General features: G+C 44.0%; 1 protein-coding gene across 1 annotated transcript; it reads left to right on the top strand.

Moving 5' to 3' along the window:
* Positions 1-2,221: 2,221 nt before the first annotated feature.
* Positions 2,222-14,553, top strand: spon2a (spondin 2a, extracellular matrix protein; the record flags this gene model as incomplete). The annotated part of the gene is made up of 6 exons (XM_083980605.1): positions 2,222-2,341; positions 6,154-6,382; positions 8,545-8,765; positions 12,784-12,975; positions 13,336-13,507; positions 14,366-14,553. Exons 2-6 carry the CDS (start codon positions 6,154-6,156, stop codon positions 14,551-14,553), a joined length of 1,002 nt encoding a protein of 333 aa, XP_083836731.1. The 5' UTR covers positions 2,222-2,341.
* Between the last annotated feature and the right edge of the window lie 345 nt (positions 14,554-14,898).

Raw genomic sequence — 14,898 nt, forward strand, 5'->3', positions numbered from 1 at the left:
CATATGTGCAAACACTAAATAGATTATTCATATGAAATGAAAATAATAGTTATATCTCCAAGTTTATAAAAACAGGTCACCAGAATGATGTTGAAGTTATGCTGACAAGCTGGCTCATTTAAAATCCATTTTTCATCTTCAACAGTGAAAATATGAAAGCCTGTGCAGGTTTTCAGACTGACAGTGTTATTAAACTGTCTGTATATTTTTCCTGTATTCCCCTATAATATTATTGGGTCACAATTCACTGTCAATATTATCCATCTGTTCCTAATGCTGCTCTTTCCTCCTGTCTGTGTCTCAGAGGTCTAGAGGGTTTTTGTGACGGTGAAGTGGAGACACCGGAGCTAGTATGGCCCTGGCCCAACTCTCTGTGATTAGCTCATGGTTTTCCTCTCATTGCTTCACTCACTTGGCTCCTGTAGCATTGACGTGAACACGTGATTGACAGAAAGAAAACTTTCAGCTATCTTGGAGATTTGCGTCAGCCAGGCAACCTGCTATATCTGGTATCCTAATGCCAGCTTTTATGTGTGGGCGTGCGTCCATGCACGCGCATTACAGAGTGTGGTTTAACCGTAAATCAAGAATGTGTGTGCTGTAATAATCAAAGTAGATCAACAATTCCCGTATAGGTTTGCGAGACACATGAGTTGGTCCAAAACGTCAGTTGGTGTATTTGCCAGCACAAGTTCACATTTTGAGTGATTTTGTGCACTCTCGCATACGCACACCTGTGTCTTTGACAGTGTGTCAGAGACATTTCCCATTAACGTGAGTCAATCTGGACGCTGAGCTCACTGCCATAATCAGCGGGCAGCAGAAGGGGAGTAGGGGTTTTTCCTGTAACCTACTTTCAACTATAGAGACCAGCAGATAGACCAATAGATAGATCTGAGAGTGAGTAATTGTGACATGATGAAAAATGAGATGATGAGATGAAATAGAAGCATATGGAGAGGGGGTGCGATTGTTTACGTGATTGTTTAATTTAAGACAGAAAGTCCAGATTGTTACCTGATCCACATCTGACCCCACTTCTCCTCTTCCTCTGTCTGCGTCTCTTCGCCTCCACTCGTTCCTGGAAGTTTCACAGTTGAGCCACATAGTGACGTGGCCGAGTCGGTTTAAAGGTCTGCAGCTCTCCTGTTGCGCAGTCGTCTTTTAGGTCTGCTCCATGTCAGCCGGGTCCAGCTGATAGAGCTAAACCGTGCCTAGTCCACACTATAGGTGGCGAAGCCTGACCCTGACAAGGCGCGTGTACACGTTGTTGTGTTGTTGAAATGCAGGCTGACTTTGTGATGTCATAGCCGTGGGTAATAATAAGGAAAAGTAACAAAATGTTTTACACACAGATGCACAAGCACACATAGTTTAGTCTGAGCCTTGACACGTTGATAAGTGAGTGGCGGCCGGTAATAGAAACCTCCCTGGTTGTCCATGTGTGTACCAGCTGTGGGAACTGGTGGCCACACGTCTCACACACACACACGCACACACACATCCACACATAGACACATTTGTGCACTCTGACCTAAGGATAAGGGGTTCCTCAGCTGAGATCACAGCTGGATCTGCCACAGGACAGAAGAACTGTTTGAGAAGTGGGTGGGGGGGGCAGCAAGCATTTAAACCCCTTTGATTCTCTGCAGTGTCCAATCAGTAAATTAGATGCAGAAATGAATAAAAAACAAAAAACTTTTGTTTCGGTCCAGACTCCGTCCGTCTGTTCTCCAGGTTGCATGTCCGTGCATAAAGCCCTATCCCTCATTTCTCTTTCTAGTTGACTTCCATTCTTCAGCAACGCTACACCTCTCAACTCTGACAGCGTGCTCTGAAGAACAGGGGTAAGAAAATACACAATGCTGAGTGGTGAATGTTAGGAGAAGCCAATGTGGTGTTGATTACCTTGTCAGCAATGAGGTTGCTGAGTTTACACAGCAACTGAAAGACTTGAAAAGAGAGAGAGAGAGATAGAGGGAGAGAAGAGAGGGACAGTGGAGGAGAGTAGTTGGGCTGTTAACCGCCTTTCCATACAAGGAGAGGTAGGGGGAGAAAGGAGGAGGAGGGGGAGGAGAAAGAGAGAGGAGGGTAATTTGAGGAGATACAATAAGAGAGAGAGAGAGAGAGAGAGAGAGAGAGAGAGAGAGAGAGAGAGAGAGAGAGAGAGAGAGGGAAGGGAGGAGGAGAGAATTTTAGAGAGAGAGAGATAAAGACAGAGGATAGAGGGATAAAGGCTGATAAGGCTGCACCAGACAGCTGGCTGCAGGAGAGAGGAAGAGAAGAAGAGTGGAGCTGTATCCTTCTGTCCTTCTCTCTGTCACTGACTGACCCAGTACAGGTAGGACTCACACTGAGCCTCCATTCATTCTCTGCACACACAAAGTCTCGCTTTTTTTTTTTTTTTTTAAAGCATCATAAAACTCAGGAAGTTCAGTCCTTTGTCTTGGGAAGATGTATTTTTGAGGAAAAGCAGCACAGTGGTGGATGAAGGGTCCAGATCCTTCACTACAATCAAAAAATACTGCATTCAAAAGGTTGTCATGCATGAAATATATTATTACCAAAATACATTATAACCTGTCAAATATATTACAAAATACTCACTATGAGTAATATGTTTTGTGTTATGTTATGTGATTATTATCACAGATGCATCTAAGCATCATTTTCATGGTGGCTCTATTTTTTTATTATTTTTTTTTACATATACTTTCAAATCTATAACATTCATTGTGCTTTAGAAATAGAGAATTTAGTTTTGTATAAAGCAACCGTAGACTATAGGCTAGCTTTCCATGTTGTGTGTAAAAAAAGGGTACTCTATTGTGTAGTAGAGATGAAGTAATACAAATGAGACTTCTACAAAATCGTAGCTCAAAAAAGGTGAAATTTGTTTTCCAACCCTGAATTCATGTTTGTTCTTTTGAAAACAATGATGGATTTTTGCTGCAGTTGTATCTTTGGTGATATAACGTTAAATTTTTTTGGTGTCATATGAACATGAATCTATTGGCACTGACTTCAACCTCCATCTTAATCAAATTTCAGCTTGCTCTGTGTTGACATGATTGCATGTATTTGCACAGCTGCTTCACCTGCATTAGAGCTACTTATTTACAATCTGCAGGTAGATGCATGCCCTGTCAATCCTCTCTGGTACTGGTGAAAATGTGGCTTTCGTTAAGTGTTGCAGTCAGAGAAACCAAAATCTGCACGCTCTCCTCACTTTTCACTCTGTCTGAACTGCTGCCTACAGCGGTCATGATATCACCGCCGCCTGCATGAGAAACGTTCAGGTTCCTCACCTCCTGTTGTGATGCTTGTCTGACCAAGTGTCGGTGTATGGCACTTGGTCAATAAATAAATCAATAGATACACTTTAGAAATTAAACAAAAAATCAAAAAATTGTGAAAACAGCAAATTACCTCCCTGCTATCTCCTTGTTAAAAATAAACATCCCTCCTGCTGTGTGCACAAATCTGCGTTTGTGCGTGCATACCTGCATGCCTGCGTGTATGAGCTGAAGTCAGTGTGTGCATTATCTCTGCATGAGGCTGCTGTAATTACACAGTGAAGGTGCCCATAGGGCGGCAGCCGTTGCACTTGGCTCCACACCACATCCCCCTGCTTTTATTGTGTCTTGTGCCTGACAGAAAAAACTGCTGTGTGTGTCTGTCTCAGCCGTCTGATGACAGCAGGTCTGTGGCTGCGAGTGCATGTGTGTCTGAGAGCATGAACTTGATGTCGACTGAAAATAAGTGTCTCCCTCTCTATGCATCAATAAATCCCATATGGCCTATTATTATATTACTGCATGCGCTTTCAGCAGCAGCAGCAGCAGCACAGGCATCAGCTGGTCTCAGGTCAGTGTGTTGACTGATAAAGTTCAGTGTGTCAGAGTGGGAATTCAAGAAATGTCTCTTTAGTGTGTGATAGTGTCAGTGTGACGAGTTCATAAGGAAAAGGCCTACTGAACTAAAGTCTCTGCGGAACAAGGTCATCTATGGTTGTTATAGCAACAGACAGCATGACAGTCACTATCAGACTCACTTTTGCAATTGAACGGAAATGCATCATTTGGGGGGAAAAAGAGAAATCATGTACCAGTAAATTGCATGCTGTGAATTTCCACTTAAAAATGTTGATCTTCTTTGTCTGGAATGTATGCGTGCGTGCGTGTGTGTGTGTGTGTGTGTGTGTGTGTGTGTGTGTGTGTGCGTGCGTGCGTGCGTGTGTGTGTGTGTGTGTGTGTGAAAGACAGAAAAACAGCTAAATCTTTACAGCAGCCTGTGACAGAACTGACCTCCTTTTCTATTCTAAACGTAGTGGACGGAGCAGACAGGACAGTAGCAGTTAAGATCACACACTGATGTGAAAAATCTCCAGCTCCAGGTGTTGAACTCACATTAACCTGAGCCCACAGCGCCTGACCAGAAATGTGTGTGTGTGTGTGTGTCTAAAAATGTCTTATTATGAGTCTGAGACTGAGATTGTTATGTCAAATGACTATTTGGAACGAGTTGCATTGCCAAGTATCTCAACCTGGAGCTTTATCCACCTCCTGCAGAGCAGCCAGTGAGATGATCAAATGACTGAACAGTGAGATCAAAGCTAGGCTCTGTGTGTCTCCATACTTGAGGTATTTTTACGGCCGGCTGTTAAATCCTGCAGTGGTTAATATACATTTAATGGAGACTGGGAATTGATGAAAACCTCAGCGACATATAAGGCTGCGGTCAGAAAAGTGTCAGAGTTGGATTTTTGCAGCTATATTGGCAGAGTAACACTATCTGACCTCTGGAAATAGATTTCAGGGACAATGTGCAGCAGGACATGAAAGTTATGTGCGTTAGTGGTGTGTGTGTGTGTGTGTGTGTGTGTGTGTGTGTGTGTGTATGTTCATGTGCTGCTGGACTTGCCCAAATTTAACCGTCTGCATTCTGCAGCTGCTTGAAGGTTTAGTTATACAGTAGTATAGTAACTCACAGAATCGCCACACAAGACTGCAGCCACAAAACAATACTTTCCTTTCTGTTACACTGAAAAATTCATCTGTCATCAAGTCATAAACTGTCATATCCTCATGCCAATAAAACAGGACGTAAGTGAAATAACATCACCTTTATCGCATTTTCTTGTGCTGTGTTTAGGGTAAACGACCTCAGTGCTGCTCCCAGATCACATTTTTGTTTATGTAGTTCTTTTTCTAATCTAATATAACACACATCACAGCCGGATACAGTTTGGTTGGAAAGCAGAGATGTTATGAGTATAAGAGTTGAAAAAGTGGAGAGGAGGATGGGATGGAAAGAGGGAAGGAGTGCAGAAAGGACTGTCTCTGGTTTGTTCTCATCTCCTGGGGCATTGTAAGAATAAGATCCACAAACGCCCACTGATGCACTCATCTCAGGGGCATGTACACATAAAAACAAACAAAAACCCAAGTGCATGCTCTCTGTTCCTTTCTGCAGCCGTGCACAATAGGCTGAAATGTGTGTTTTGCGTAATTATCATGCACGTGCCATTGCCCAGCTCATGCCTCTCTTAACGGAGTTTGTGTGTCTGAGTCAGCAGCCAGTGGTCAGTGGATGTCCAGTCAGTGAGGTCAGTAGAGCAGCAGTAGTACAGACAGGATTTGCATCTATCCTCAGAGATGTCAGTCGTGTTGTTTTATTTTAGGGCGGCTTTTGTGGCAGACATTACCGTGACAGCGGTGAATGTTAACCGTTTTGTCGTGTAGCCACAGATTGGCTGTGCACCAACACACACTCAGGCCCAGCCCTGGAGAATAGGAAGGTTTTTTTTTTGTAACAGAAAAGCTTGAGGGTCAATAGGTTCAAGAGGCTTTGTTCTTAGATAAAATGAATGTGTTGTGATATGAGGGCATGGGTGTGGAATTTCCCCTCTTATACTGATTTTCCAGGATTGTCTGGGTTTGGTTTCCTAAATGTACATGTTAAGTTTCTTTCATTTGCTCGTCGATGGACAAAGATCATGTGTACTTCAGAGGGGATTTTTTTTCAGCAGCTTTTGATTTTAAAAACATATTTCTAAAACTTAGTACGGGAACCCCCAGCCATGTGCAAACCTTATACCACGGGCAAGGAATACTCACACAACCATTTTTCATTTCTCTCCATTTCTTTCAGATGATGTCATCAGAGCACCTGACCCGTGGTTGGCTGCAGCAGCTACTCCTTGTACTTCTGAAGCTTGGCCTGGCTTTTGCTGGGCCTTTGCGACCACTCAATGGGACTGATTGCACAGCCAAGGGTCCTGCTTCCTACATCCTGGTCTTTACAGGTCACTGGAGCCCGCAGGCCTTCCCCAAGCAGTATCCCCTGTTCCGCCCCCCTGCGCAGTGGTCCAAGCTCTTAGGTGAGAAAGGCTGCTCGGGACAAAGAAACTGCTTGTTGTAAACTCAACCATTTCTCATGTATTTTTTTTTTTTTTTTTTTAACCCCTAATGCCTGATAATAATCCATTTAATATGGACTGTTATTTCAGGTTTGCAGCCGCAGTGAGGACTTATAGGGTTTATTAATACGACCTCCACCAAAGTTCACAGATGTAAACTTTTTAGGTGGGAGCCAATCAGAGGACAGGGCTGGGACAGTGACTCAGCCTCTGCTTCTTCTACTGACAGATGTTTTGTGCCTCATCATGCGTCAGAAGTTTAGATCCTTATTGTCTACATACATACACACATACACACACACACACACACACACACACACACACACACACACACACACACACACACACACACATGCACAGGGGTGAGAGATGTTAACGAGCAAAGCAGCAAGAAGCAGACAGCAATAAGAGAGACAGTTTAAATGCTACCAGATGGGGTTTTTTTCTCCCCCTCTCTGTTTCTCTAACTACTGTCTAGCAGTATCTTTAATATTTCTCTATTTCTTCAACTCAATCCCACATTTCCGCTGTTTTACCACAGTGTTGGCGGTAAAGAGTGGAGTGGAGGTTTCAGGGGTTGGCGAAGGTGGGTGATGATAGTCGGGGTGTGGTGGGGTCAGACCGCTTACCTCAGAGCCAGGAGGAGGAGGAGAAGACATTCAAGCCCCTTTATACTGCTTTTCTCCCAAGCCATGAAGAATAGAGGGATGGGTGGCAGATGTTTGTACATGTGTGTGCATGTATGTATGTGTGTATCTGTGTTGGACTTTCTCTTGTGCAACACAGTCTATTGCAGCCATGGTTGGAGCAGCTATGTCTGGTTTCCAGCTCTCTTAGTGGTGCCCTGCTGCCCTGCCAGAGAATGATGTCCTACTTACTCCATATTAATACAGGAACTGGAGAATCTGACACACCCATAATGGCTTTTAAGGCCCCCAAGTAATGGGCACCAGTGGACACGAGGGACAGGGAATGGGATTTGTCACAAGAGAAGAAAAACACTGCGGTCCTCAGTGGGCTGACAAGTTACTGGTTGGGGGCGAAAAGAACATTGGAAATGGAGTTTGTCATGGCACAAAGAAAAGCACAACAGGTCTCAAGGTTTGGGGGCCTGCTATGGTTTTATGTTGCTTAATTGTGGAGACCTGGGCTTGAGGGACCGAGGACACTGCCAGAGGGAAGAGGGTATGCAGTTTGTCATGGCCAAAGAAAAAACGCACGCAATTTAAGAAGGGCGGAAGGTGGGCTTCAGCGTCTTGGTGGGGCTCAAACGTGATGTATTATCGAGTTTCAAGGTCTTGACGATGGTGGGAAATTTGTTAGCATGGAAATGTAATTAAGTGCATAAATAATGGCAGTTTGGGGAGAAACAAGATAGTGTGTGAAGTGCGCTGTGCACATTGTGTGTGTGTGAGTGGCTCGGTGTGGTGTGTGTGTTAATACATGTGTCAGGAGTGTTTAAGTATAAATGCATGGTTGTGTGTGTGCCTGTACGCAGCTCTGAAAAGTGAGGTAAGGCAGAACCATCAGAGCATTTGTCAGCGTGTTTCTGGCTAACCTTACTCTGCCCTTAAAACCACTGGCCCAGGCCAGTGGCTCTGTGGCTTTCAGTACCGAGCTCCACAACCTGTGGTGCAAATAGTTTCACCTAAATCAGTCTCTTGATTCCAAACAGATTTCATAGATAACCGGAGCTGAATATGAGAATGTGAAGCAAATGGCTCTGTTGGCCCCAAAGGTTAAGAAAAAGTATAGATATGGCTTTTAAGAGTAGGCTAGTTTAAAGTATTATTTTTGTCCACTGTTTTTCTGCCAACTCTGAAGTCCTGACCCATCTCCTGTCAGCTGCAGCCTGTGTTGTGGTTTTATCAGTGATAGATGGAGAAAAACTATAACCATGCAGTGATTCCAAAGACGCGTATGTGGGCAATTCCTTCAGCATTTTCTGTTTAAGTGCAGGAAGTAGGAGGCAGCCGTCGAAACACAAACAGACTCCGTGGTGGAAATGATCTCACCGTCTGGCTGAGGCTCTGTGGTACTTCATTGACATTGATATGCATTCCAGTCAATACGCATCTTACTCCTGTCCTCTCCCCTTCCTTGTGTTTCCTTTCTCCCTTCAGCGGTCAGCCATAATCGCCATTTTCGACTGTGGGAAGAGGGCGCTCAAGCCAGTGCAGGGGTGCAGAGCTTTGCTGAAGTCGGGGTGACGGTGGAGCTGATGAAGGCGGCCAAGGAGGCCAGGAAGAAACGCACAGTCGGCACCATGTACCGAACAGCCGGCATCCCAAACGGCATCGGGCACAGCTCCACAGAGTTGCTCATGCAGCCGCGGAGCTCACTGGTAGGAACAAATAAAATTATAAAACACAGTTCATTCACAGAAGCACACACATGCTCAGACTCAATAAATCTCAATCTATTCAGTCATTTGGTGACTTGGGCCTCCCCATAACGTCGTTCATCCACTCTGACCAAACACATCACCACTTCTTTCCACTATTCAGTCAAACTATGTTTAGCTCAAGTGCTGCAGCCACAAACGCCCACATCCATCCTGCACAGTCTGCACTCTGTCTGCCTCCTGTCCCACTGAACTCAGCTCCTGAGGTTAGCTTAGCTTAGCTTAGCCTGAGGGCACCAAACCATGGACTGTAAATAAAAATGGATGTAGTCCCTCTTACATCAGTTATAGGTTTCTGTGAAGCAGCTTTGATCTTGCAGTGCCTGACTCTGCCAGTTCTAATCCAAAAATGGACAGCAAGAGACTTTGGTGCATCCCAGCTTGTGCCAAACATACATTCATCCACCTGTCACTCAAAATGCCACCGACTCAATTATGCAGAACTTTAAGCCGTAATAAAATATAACGAGTGATTTAAGGGTTGGTGTTTAAAATTCAACCCCCAAACAGGTGTAGAGAAGGGGGAGCAATTTAATTTCTTTGTACCAGGCTATAAAAGTCTATTTTTGCTGTGAAGCTGGTCATTTCATTTCATTGGGCTCACTTTTAGAGCCATTGTCAATTTAAAGAAGTGTAAGTTTTTGGTATTTCTGTGTTGGCTTCATTTTTAAGGGTGGTTGTTGGTAACAGAGGCCAGGCTTTGTGTTAGCCTGCTGTATTGACCTACTGGAGTTGTGTTGCAACTCTTTGGTTCATTCTTTTACACTTTGATACATTTTATTATTCAAGACGTAAATGGTTGCTCATAGGTTGATTTTCGTAGGACGGAGGCAAGCCAGCACCCTGGTGCTAAACCTTATGCTAAGCTAGCTGGCTAATGACCCCAGCTCCAAATTTAATTTTCTCTCCTACATCTGAGCAAGTAAGTAAATAAGTGGATATGATTCCCAAAATGTCAAACTTTACCATCCAAGACAAAGTCTAAGGACTGTTCTATACATTATTCAATATTCATAGAGAGTTAGGTAAGAGTTATTGGTCACTGTAATGATCTCTTTCTCACCATATTGGCCTTTAAATGACCGCTTCCTCACATGACAGTGGAGGAGACAGCAGGCGATCCTGAGAGTCCTCACGTAGCACAAAACTGCATTCTAACATTCAGCCGAGGCTAATATTAATGTGAGGCTTCAGGAGACTGAGGTAGGCATAACAAATGCATATTTTCCAAGAACATCTATAGTGCTAAAAAGAAACCACTGACTACCTGCGGATGATACCAGTTTGATTTGGCTTTGATTTACACTGTCTGACAAGGATATGACTTTCCTCGTTGCTGGACCACAGGGTACCACTGGTGCAGAACAGCGAGTGAGTTTAGGAGCAAAGGTCATGGTTGCAGGCTTGGGCTAAATTTGTGGCCAGGGCTTAGAGAAAGGCAAAGTATTTGAGGTAGGAATGAGGTATAGCTCTGTGGAAAAACGTGTCAAAGACTTAAAAGTAGAAATAAAGTATTCCTTTATGTGTGCAGCATATGCAGCTGATGGATGAGAGGGAAAGAGGTGAAGAGGAGGGGTGCACATTTTTAATAGGGCTTTTAGAAATAGGTGTGTTCCTGTCTGAAAGTCTGGTGACCTACATTGGTTTATTGGTTATTCCACTGCCTGAACCCTAGGGCTCTTAAAAATCATAAACAACCTGTCAGAGGGCATCTTTGGTAAGTACTTGTCATGGACACCAGCTTAACAGCTCGACGTCTAAGTCCGTCGTGTCTGAGGCTGCTTTTAAATGTGTCTGTCTGTTTTTAGATTAGCGGGCACGGATTGGCCAAAAAAAAAAAAGAGCAGGGTATGACTATTGTGTGTTTGTGTCGAACGTGACAATGACATAATGTGAATCTGCTGATAGCTTAATCTGTTATTCTGCTTTCCTGCCTGCCTGTTTCTTTCCCTCTCGCACACGCTGATTATAAATCCCATCCTTTTTATGTTGCCCACAAACCAAAACATTCATACGCAATGCCGCAAAAATCCCAAACACATATGATTCCTATCTCCATATTCATGAGTCCTCCTGCTATTGCTGTTAAACGTGTAATTGGAAACAGACTGATAACACCAAAACAAGTATCATCCAGGATCCAACTGGTGTTGTAAAGTCTGTGTGTTTTGTAAGATCAGCGAAGGAGATGACAGCAACACAGCATTAAGGTGCTTGTGCTGTTGAACTGAGGTGCGTGTTTTCTTGGACAACTCACTCTCTCCAGACTCCAGGGCTCTGCGGAAGATTTGCTGGGATGGATAAAAAGTGAGAGGGATCATGGGAGCTCTGAGTAACTGTCTGCGCTCTAGAGATACTTCCTGGCCTGTATATTGCAAACCATCATGGATGGTTCAAAGCAGTGACGAGGGATACCCCTGAGTAGACATCCTTGCTGAGTGGCCCAATGGATATAGCAGGTCGGCTTCTTGGAAAAACCGCTGTTTCAGAGTGAAAAGGACAAGAGGAGGGAGCGAAGCTGGTAGAGGAGGGAAGAAAGGAAGGAAGGGATCAACAGAGGATTCCTAAAGGCAACAGAGCTGCCTGATTTGGTTTCTCTGTTTCTTGCTGTGCGTCACGGGCAAGAAACAGACCCTGCCATGTGTCACGCTGACACTACCTGCCTCCTGCCCCGGGTGGCCTGCTCTGCCTGAGGAGCTGGTTTGATGTCTGCTCCGGCACTCTTCCATCCAGTGCTCTGTTGCACTCCAGGCCACCCTTTCCTATAGCCATCCAAGGCCGTCCAAGCCCACCCATCCTATCCTCAGCTCAGCACAGGTCCTCGAACAAAACAGGGCCACTAGTGAGGAGGCGTTTTCAAATGTGCTGTTCTCTGGGCGTCTGCCACCCCAGCGTGTGCTGACCTGCAGGCCGCTTCCTGTATGAGGTCACTGGCTCTCGGAAAACATCCATCACACAGGAGACACAGTATAACCCTGCACAGGAAACTGAGTGGGTGCAAGCATGCGCACATATGCAGTCCCCAGTCCCTCCATTAGTAAATGTGAGAATTTATAAATCCTGACACTACACTTTGTGTGTGTTGTAACTGTTTTACTATTATAGCTTGAACCTATTTAATTTTACACAACATAGGATCATTAAACAAGAGGCAGAATGCATTAGTTATGCTTTTTTCCCCCTTTACTCTTCCCATGAGCTGTTGTTCAACTCTTCATCTCCAGAGGCCAGGAGACCCTCGATCGGAGCCATGAAAACAATCAAAGCTTTGTTTAAGTGTTTTCAGTTGTGGTGGCCTAAACATTTCCACAACAAGTTCAGCTGTGAGTGTCCACTAGGATTGAATGTCAAATAAGCTATTGCAAATTAAATGAAATCAAGGGTGAAAGGAAAAGGAAGGAGAGAGAGCTGCCTTAATGCCATGTAAAGCCCTTTGAGACAAACTGTTTGTAAAAATGGGCTATACAAATAAAATTGCCTTGCCTTGCCTTAACTCATCAGCTGAATATGAGTATTCACATACATACTGTAGCTATGATCTTTGGTGAAGAACATAATATAAGCTTCAGATTGTGGCTTTGAAGATGAGGAAGAAGAGAGTAAGACACCAGAGTCCACAGCAGGTATACAGTTTAAAGTTATTACAAATTTCATGGAAATATGTCCAATAGTTGTTGAGGTATTTCAGTTTGGATCAAAGCTGTGAACACACGCAGTCACTACTCAAGCCATGATGCAACCATGGCTACAACGGCCTCATGCTCTTCAGTTTAGGGAGTTCAGTGGCTCCTCAGTCGTTAGTCATGCTTTCAATTGATGAGCTGACTGGGCTGATTAATAGGTAATCGATCTTATCAGGTAGGCTATTGCTCTCTCCATTGTCTGTTTTAACCATGAGCTCAAGTTTCCTTAGTCGGTCAGGTTTGAACAAATTGCATTTTGTCCGTCTGATCAATAGCTGTCACTGATGGTGAAGATAATCCCCAGCCCAGACTGGTTTGTCGGTGTGGACAGCGTAAACCTTTGCGAGGGCAGCCAGTGGAAACAGGAAGTGACCGTTGACCTCCAGCCTTACGATGCGGGGACAGACAGTGGATTCACTTTCTCCTCTCCCAACTTCCCCACCGTCCCCCAAGAGAACATCACAAAGGTGAGCACACAAGTACAAAACCAAAAAAGCCTTCAAACACTGACTCATTCATTTAGTCATTTTCGCTTTCATTTCACGGTGAGACAATGCAAGGTGGCTGGCGCATGTCTTACTCTTAAAATAGGTTAGCAGTATGGGAGTGGGACATCATTCAGCTGTCTGCACTTGAATGATTGCTTGGCGGCACTCATGCCTGACCTAAGGTGATTTGAGTAAAAAGGGCCTCTATTACATAATAGACCATCTATCCTTTTCCAACTTGTGCTTTAAAGTGGTCTATTGTGTTATTTGAACTTGTGTTGACAACCTGCTGGCTCTCCCAGTGAATTATGCTCCACTGTTCTTTGCTGACTTGTTCAGATCACGTCCCAGATGCCGAACCACCCCGCCAACTCCTTCTACTATCCTCGCTTAAAGGAACTCCCGCCAATTGCCAGCATAAAGATCAGCCGCCAGAGCCGATCACGTGACCAACAAACCCCGATGTCCAATCATATCCTGCCTAACTCTATTAATCCACAACGCTTCTCAGGTAAGACGAGAGGACTCCCTACGTCACTGGCTCCCAAAGGTTTTACCTGAGAGGACCAGAAATTAAACCAGACAATGAGTCAAATCAATGGGGCAGCAGGGACTTGTTATGGCACTGTATTGTATTCCACTAAAGTTATGATATGGTGTCAGTCCCCTTGATTCAATTCATTTCAATTAGGTAATCTCTTACATTAGCTCTGTGCACTCTTTGAAGAGTTAGTTAATAGATTATAATGACAAGAAAGCTTGATAATTTATGAATAAGGGGTGGGAGTAAATAAGTTTTACTTCTTCCCACTTCTTTTCGCATATGAAAAAAAAAAATCAAATTATCTTTATTTTCAATTATTTTATTTTATTTTTGTTCATGTGTTGTCTTTGCAAAGTTTTTATTTGTTATGTCTGTCCATTACTGTATTATGTTTTATTTCTTTTAACATGTCCAAAATAAACTATAACTAACTAAACTAACTAAGAGATACTCAAATCATGTAGCACTTATCCCCAGCTGTAAATGACACTAACTTGAAGCAGGAAGTGCCAAGCTGTTCTGATCTTTAATCCTTTGACTCCAAAATTACTAGATCCATTTCCCATATTGCAACTAAGAGTATAGACAGTTGATCTTTACCTACCACACTCACAAGACACATTTAGAAGTGAACACATGTGTTTTTTTGTTACTGTTTGGTAAGTCAAAGGTCACAATAAGTCATAAAGGGTAAGCGTCTGTAAACTATAATGGATAAACTGTACTTTCACTCTACACAGAAGAAACTGTGATACTTGTGTAGTCTTTGCACCTCACTCTTGACTCACATGTACTTCTCTGATCTCTCACTCCCCTCCCACACAGCGACACCACTGGACTGTGAAGTCTCTCTCTGGTCATCCTGGGGTTTATGTCTGGGTCCCTGCTCCAGAGGGGGGGTTCGCCATCGCACACGTTACATCCTTTTACGGCCGGCCAATGCTGGCACCCCCTGCCCCGAGCTGGAAGAACAGGCTGAATGTGTACCACACAGCTGCATGAAACTGCAGTAACCCACAGAGCAAACACACACACACACACACACACACACACACACACACACACACACACACACACACACACACACACACACACACACACACACACACACACACACACACACACACACACACACACACACACACACACACACACACACATGCTGCCAGTATTCAACACTGGGACTATCATGTTATTACTGCTGGACTGCTGGAGAAATGTTGCTGCGAGTATCTCCTTGATAATGCAAAAGATTGTTTTGTCAATGTCACAGTCATATTGTGGAAATGTAAGACTTGCTGCATTATCTGTGTGGCCCGTTAGCTTTAGAGCACGCACTCATCTGGGTGTATTTAATG

This window comes from Trachurus trachurus (genome assembly GCF_905171665.1).
Source record: "Trachurus trachurus genome assembly, chromosome: 10".
NCBI lineage: Eukaryota > Metazoa > Chordata > Actinopteri > Carangiformes > Carangidae > Trachurus > Trachurus trachurus.